Consider the following 7,221-nt stretch of genomic DNA (forward strand, 5'->3'; position numbering starts at 1 on the left):
AACATGTAACTTGCTGTTAAGATGTTTTTGATTGAAATGACCTTTGGTTTAATTTATATCACTTCCTAATGCAGCAAATACAACAAATAGCCATTTTTAGTTCTTTATCACTTAAAAAATGTCTTGAAACTCAAATTATTCTCTGATGGTTCATGACTTGAAAATTAGACTGACTGGCTTTTGCATAAACTATTTAGGAAAATCTGAGAAAAATGTGATTTGCATAATAATTTGGAACGCAGTGTAATAACACTTCAAACAACACAATGTTCTGATGAAAAGTAGTTCTTTTTTTATTTTTCTCAAGTATTTTTGATGCCATTTCCACACCTGAACAAATAATACTGAATTGAATTATGAGAGAGCTTAATTAATTAATAATAATAATAATACAATAGATTCAGAGATTCCATCAATTAACATGAATGTTCTTCACAATGAATAGACAGGAACGTCAGGCAAGAGACGACCCTTTTATCCCATAACACCTACTAGCCTACTAGTTAAGTGAAATGTGTGAATGAATTGTGATACACGTCAGTGAACCTTTTCTCTCAACACGTAGTTCACTTGCTAGCATACGTCTTTGGGAGACCGAGTAGCCCTCCAGTCTCTACCAAATGTATTCCTTTCTACCCAGATTCAGAATTCAGCTTCTACATCTGCACTGAACATTTCACATTATTTAAAGCTACAAAAAATTTGCTTGTTATAAAGTAATGCCATTTATCCACTGACACAAAAAAAGCACAAGTCAATTCTACATAATACATCTATAACCAATGTAAACTCTAGATACGTTTAAAGACGCGCTGCTCTTTGCATGAATGCTGGGAGGACAAAAAAAGAAAAAGACAGGGGGACATCTGGTGTTCAATTCTCAAAGTCAGCATTCCTCTCAGGGAAGGCATACTACAAGCTAATATATGGAGTGCAGAGAAAAAACTCCTACAGAAAGTAAAGTAATCAATCATTTGAAAGCTGATTTTTAACTTTAACTTTTGTTGCAAAGAATCACAACAACCCACACACAAAAAAGAATAACGAAATCTTGGCACATAAATCATGGGTAACTATACTCATATCAAATCCCTTATCTTGCAAATCCCACTCTGTACATGGTCATCTAACACTGAGAACTATAGGTCTTTTTTATTGTTTCTTTAAAAAGCAGCTGGAGTATTGTCTAAAAAGAAATGGACTGCTAAGGCGTGTGTATATATATAAAACTTAAAAGACTACAGGCTCCCTTTGTGCAAGCCTCCATCTTGTTTAGCCACCAATTCCTAAAAGGGAAAAGAGAACAACAAGGTGATTAGTCTTCTGCCAACAACTCTCACCATGCCACATAGAAGGGCAGTGATTTACATAGAATAGGTGCAGCAATATGGAATTTTAGGGCAGATTTTTTTTTTTAAGTGACAGCATTTAATAAGCATAATTTAATTGCAGTAATTTTACCCACCAATAATGATGGACAGAACTCATAATAGTCATCAATGGTACAGCAGTGTACAAAACAGCAGTAGCCTAAGCCTATGTGTGGCTCCTTAAAGTTAACCTGACATCAGGGAGTTGTGAGTGAGTGGTCAGCAACAGTGTATGAATCGTTTTCATATCTATGGAGTAAACGCTCAATGCAGATAAAACAGCTAGAAGCTGGGGAAAAGCTTTTAACCAAATCAGAGTTTGAGAGGGAAACTTATGTTTCGTTTCAACTGCGGGTTGCTGAATAAAGCTGCAACTCCTCGAACTGTAACTTGTGCCCATCTACTCTCATTGCACAACCTGCAGCTGAAATGAAAGAGGTAAGTCCGAAGGTTTTAAGAACTTCACCTCTGCTACCATCACCACATACCATACATCATACCTAGAGATTGGCGTGGTTTTATTTCAATTGGCCTAACAGTTGGTTTGATTTGCACTGAGAGATGATCTTATAGAAAATACTCCATGCCAATCGTGAGATAGGGTGAAGTGCATGTGATGATGTGGGGCTATTCTAACTCCAAAGGCCAAGGGAACTTTCTCAGGACGCATAGTATCCTGAGTCCATGAAATAACTGGGAATTCAAAATAGGGGTATGGATGTATACTAATGGCCCCTGTATTTTAAGGAAGAACAATGATTTATTTATAATACATTATTCATTCAGAAAGAAACTGGGTGTCCACCTGAAAGATTGGGTATTTTCTCGTTTCTTACTTAAGGCATTAAGATTGATTTCCAAAAGATTATTATTATTTTTTTAATAACAATTCCTCTTTTTAGTCAACTTTGGCACGTGTATGTACAGGGTGTGTACACTGATGAGCACAAGTGCACAGCTCAGTCGGAGTCTCCCCTTTGGACCATTTACAGAGCATGGCCGGGAAACAAAAGAGAGGTTTCCTAAGTGCTACAGTACCATTAGGAACCATTAAAGGAGTGCATGTGGTTACAATTGTGGACTGGACAATAAAACAAACAAACAAACAAACAAACAGACAAACACTTACCAGCATTAAGTGTAGCTGAGTCAAGGAACTGCTAAACCATTTCATATTGGTTATTGGTGATGTATCGAGACAAGCAGCAGGCCAAGAATATTCCAATGAGCTACAAGGAGATGAGAAACAAATAGATGTTTGCACTGAGCCAATAAAATGAAAGTTGTTTACATTCACAATCATTTATGAAAACAAAACATCCGTCTAAATATTACCCATTATAATGACTCCAAATGACTTATCTATGAAAAACAATAACACACTCAAAAGATCCTCCTATATTTTTTCTCACCTGGAAGAAAGCGATTCCAAATGATATTCCAGCTACGACTCCCAGATTGGACTCCATAGTGCTAGTCACAAGTGAGAAACAGCCCTAGAGGGGAAAGCAAGATAATACCAATCAGAACATGGCGCCCAAACATTCCAAAGGCACAACTTTTGCTTCAGCCTATCCAATGAAGTTAGAAGTTTGCAAATAGTGCTTACACAACACATCAAGAAGATGAAAGGGTGATACAATTTAAATCAGTGAACCTTTGTTGGGTGATAGCAATAATGACTATAATATGTAGATTTGTAAAGGTTACATAACATTTTCCAAACCATGTATTCAGCCAAAGATCCTTGATAACTAATTATTTTAACCCTCTCTGGTCTCTTGGCCATTTCCTTGTAAATCTGGTCAACACAACAGCATGCAGTATACAGAATACTGCTGCAGCAAAGAGGATGCATGAATGTAAAAGGTTTAGAAACCCTGCCAGAGAGCTCTTCAAGCGTATCCAAGGCACGGGTGACACCATCGAGCCAAATCTGATTTTTCACTTGATCTGACACATATCTGATGTCAAAATAATGTGAACAGCACAAGTCACGTGGACTCTGACAATCTTTCAATTCAGATTTGGGCCACTTCCATATGTGATCCTTTTACTTCGGAAGGTATTCTGAACATTTGACTGAAGGACCAAAGACGTTTGGAGCATCCTCTCTGATGTGGGTGATGGCATCACTCGGTGGAAAAGGAAGAGAGCTATGAAGGTAGTCAGTCTGTCAGTTAGTCCGTTGAACCATCTGCGTGCGTGTGTGCGTGCGTGCGTGCGTGTGTGTGTGTGTGTGTGTGTGTGTGTGCGTGTTGTTTTGCATATGCAGGCCAGTTCAGCACCCACCAGTCCAAACAGAGGTAGGAATCTGAGTAGCCACATTTAATAAAAACAATGTGAACAGCCACAAACAAACAAAATGTGTGAGTGTGACGGACTGATATGAGCAGAATTGACCATTAAGACTTGCGGTGTGACCCTAGCCTAAGCATGGGGTGATTTTTGAAATCTGCAATGTGCAATGCTATTGAACTTGCATTCAATCCCACAGAGAAGCTCCATAGGATCATATGCTCTAAGGACTTAAGGACAGTTTTTATAAAAAATCTAAAAGCATGAGAGATACTATTTGAATAGGCTAAAAAAAAAATCAGCAAAATAGGACACCAGTATACTTTTAACAAACAAGGCACATACGCTGTTGTACACCACACTGGCAGCTAGGGTGATGTTCTTGAGGTCCACAGGGTTGCAGGCAGAAGGTTCTACACAGCAGCTGTCGGGAATGCCATTCGTCGCAAAGTATGGCCTCTCCTGCCAGTCCGTGTAGTTATTCAATCCACAGCACTTAAGCTGCACAAAAACAATCATTATTTTATAAGAGAAACAGCATGCAAATGCCATTCTGGTTGTCTGAAATGGGTTTTAGGACAGCCTCTTAAGTCACAAGAAATTAGAGCAAAATTAAACAGACACGTTGAAGCGGATTGTTAACATAGCCAGCTCTAAGAACGTTCAGAGAGCTGGAAATGACACCGTAGATTAATTATCTATTTAAGCCTTTGATAAAGAAGCATGACAGAATAAAACTATGTATTTAAAGGGGTAGCAACCAAAATATTTCTGAGAAGGCAGCAACCGTTCAAGACACAGCTTTCAGCTTTGCTCCAAAGATGAGCTTGCGGTAGTCAGAACATGGACACTTTCCAACTGACAGAAACAATATACGGCAACATTTTCAAGTCACCTACATTTCTCTGAATTCTATCCACAGCATTGCTTCTGGCATCTGTGTGGTTGTACTGGTCAAGAGCATTTATGTAGACCCCCTTCAGGATTCCTTTGATCTGAAATTTGAAGAGTGCATGTTGTACATGTCATTTAGAACATTGGGATTCCAGTTCTGGAATGTGGCATTGATGTACCAGGGATACTGTCATACAGTGGGACTTTACCTCGTGTCTGAAGATGAAACCAGAGATGCCTGCTATTAGTTCAGCAAGGAATACCAATATCAAGAACATTGCATACTGAGGAAATGGAGAGATAAATAGAAAAGATTACTTCATTAAAATACTTGTGCACATGTTGAAAAGCCAACACTCTAGATCACATCATCAACAAACAGTTACAATAAAATATCTAATATGATTTACCATTTTAAAAATGAAGACAAGGCATGCATTTTTCTAAAAATACTGGACATTGCAGTCATGGTATCTAATGGGTGATTCTAACCAGTTTCAGCATCCACGGACTGCCTCGGCATGTGGCGAAACAACCAAACAGGCCAAAGATGACGATGATGGCTCCGGTCCCGATGAGAACATATGGTGCATTGGTGGTGTTCTCAGTATCAAGGTGGAGATAGGGCTCCAGGCTCACCTTACCCCAAACCCCTACCGCCAGCAGGATCACTCCTGTGAACTGGGAGAGAGAGAGAGATGTAGGGTAAAGTTAAACACCAGTCCCCGAGGGTATTTTAAATCTAGTTTTGAGTTAAAAGTGAAATCTTTGAAGACCTCTAGTCAACTCAGTTTGATAATAATACCCCTGGCTCACCTTGTAATTTCTGTTATCTGGTTCTGGCTTAAGTGCCAGACGTAACGTAGGCCGGTGCCAGACTAATGTAGTCAACAACAACCAAACTAGAACTTTGCTTTATATATATTTCCATACATGTTTGACAGTTCCAATAATACTTCGGCCAATGTGACCTATTTCAACTTGGAGGCCCAGAAAGCTTTTCACCAACCCCAGCCGACTAATTCATCTGAACTCCTGCGGCTGTTTTGAAGCGCATGTCTGTTCAGGATGTCATTAGAAAGAAGCCATCGGGCCATCTGGCTCGGCTGATAAAGACTACAAGGGCAATAAATGGCAGAGATGCAAACGTGCTGCTCTGAACTTCGATCCCTAAAAGACACGCTCAATAAATAATACAAAGGTAACGTCAGGGAAATTGTTACAAATGGGTGATTTGTTCTGATGTTTTGCATGTTTTCTTTAAGTCGAACATTATCATATTTTTTCTGCACAAGGGATAGAATTCACACGGTTACAACGACCCGCTAAGAGCAACAGGCTTCGGCCACATAAATTCAATAAAAACATGCATGGGAAAAAAAGCCAAATGTATCTGATGCAACATGACCCAAGACTAGTTTACACAGCTGTGATGGACAGGCAATCGACAACATCTGCGAAATTCTCTCTTTTGTTGGCTAGCTAACTTTTTTTTTTATTTTCGGGAGACTTGACGACCTAACAAGTGGTTTGAAATTAGTAAATCTCGACATAAATGACAAGAGGAAAGCCCTAACTTAACTTCCTAACAAGCTAGATAAATCCAATCAGTGGCATAAACAGCTGCTTGTTCGCTAGCAACGTTGAAAACTTTAGCCCATTGTTTTCTTCTCCATCAATGGTTGCGCTAGCAGCACAGATAGCTGGCATTGATTGTTTATTGAAAACCATCACACTTACCCAAAATATGAGACTGTACGAAATAAGAAACGTCTTGAGACATGTTATCACAGGCTTGGTTTGTAGCCTTCTGGATGGTGGAGACATCCTGTCTTTTAACAAGTTTGACACACGGGTTGTTGGAATATGTAGGTAAGAAGAAACCTTGCCAGTGTCTTTCAGCTGGAAAACTTTTTTCTGCCGACGCTTCCAAGCGAAAGGGAAATGTCGTCATGAGTAGGGATCTAGTTTCCGGCGGAAAAAAAAGGTGCGTAACTAGCTCATGCTGTAAACTCAAATAGTAACATAGTTACGTCTAATATGGCAAATTGTTTTTTCTCTCTCTAATGCACCAGGTTAGCCTACCACTTAGCTCAGTACACAGGAACGAACCATTTTAACAACAGGCAGGGATGCTCAATGGTGCTGCCCCCCCCCCCCCCCCAAAAAAAAACATCAGACAAAATGATGAGATAGCCTAATCAAACATTAGTGTAGCCTAAGGGTTTCAAAGACCCATCTATTTGGGTGAGAATATTTAACCTAATTTTAATTATTCTAGTCTACACACATAATCAACATTGGGTCTACTTATAATACCCTATTTTCTGTGTCATGACCAAATCCTTTTTAAAAAAATATTTTACTGCAGTCTATTAGCACATGCAGACACTCTGTTGGGGAGTGGCTAGCCTATTAGTTGTGATTGAACAATTTGCATGTTATTCAAGAAATTAAATCTTTTTTTTGCCGTGTATGCTGTTAACTTGGCCTACTGAAACAGTAAAATGTCCATAGATGGAAAGGAATTTGCCGTCATTGCTTCTCATCTGTAATTGAGCCCCCTTTGACCTGCAACGCTCTTTCATCTCATCCTGACCACTGTGACGGGCATGTCATGTTGGCAATGCATTGGTCAGGCAGCCATCATCACCCATTT

At 39.3% G+C, this 7,221-nt stretch overlaps 1 protein-coding gene across 1 annotated transcript; it reads right to left on the reverse strand.

Annotated features, from left to right (window-relative positions):
* Positions 1-269: 269 nt before the first annotated feature.
* On the reverse strand, positions 270-6,563 carry tspan7 (tetraspanin 7). Its single transcript, XM_062524897.1, has 8 exons — positions 6,303-6,563; positions 5,055-5,243; positions 4,772-4,846; positions 4,568-4,663; positions 4,014-4,169; positions 2,783-2,866; positions 2,500-2,599; positions 270-1,286 (listed from the first exon to the last, which is right to left on the reverse strand). Exons 1-7 carry the CDS (start codon positions 6,387-6,389, stop codon positions 2,531-2,533), a joined length of 756 nt encoding a protein of 251 aa, XP_062380881.1. The 5' UTR covers positions 6,390-6,563; the 3' UTR covers positions 270-1,286; positions 2,500-2,530.
* Between the last annotated feature and the right edge of the window lie 658 nt (positions 6,564-7,221).

Source organism: Sardina pilchardus, chromosome 21 (genome assembly GCF_963854185.1).
Source record: "Sardina pilchardus chromosome 21, fSarPil1.1, whole genome shotgun sequence".
NCBI classification, from domain to species: domain Eukaryota; kingdom Metazoa; phylum Chordata; class Actinopteri; order Clupeiformes; family Clupeidae; genus Sardina; species Sardina pilchardus.

Excerpts from the sequence above, each read along its gene's own strand:
- tspan7 (XM_062524897.1), bottom strand. The coding sequence starts at position 6,389 with ATGTCTCCACCATCCAGAAGGCTACAAACCAAGCCTGTGATAACATGT. Across the intron at positions 4,170-4,567 it reads TGGATAGAATTCAGAGAAAT|CTTAAGTGCTGTGGATTGAA; the intron begins GTAGGTGACTTG and ends GTTTTTGTGCAG. Across the intron at positions 2,867-4,013 it reads CCAGTGTGGTGTACAACAGC|GGCTGTTTCTCACTTGTGAC; the intron begins GTATGTGCCTTG and ends TTTCCCCTCTAG.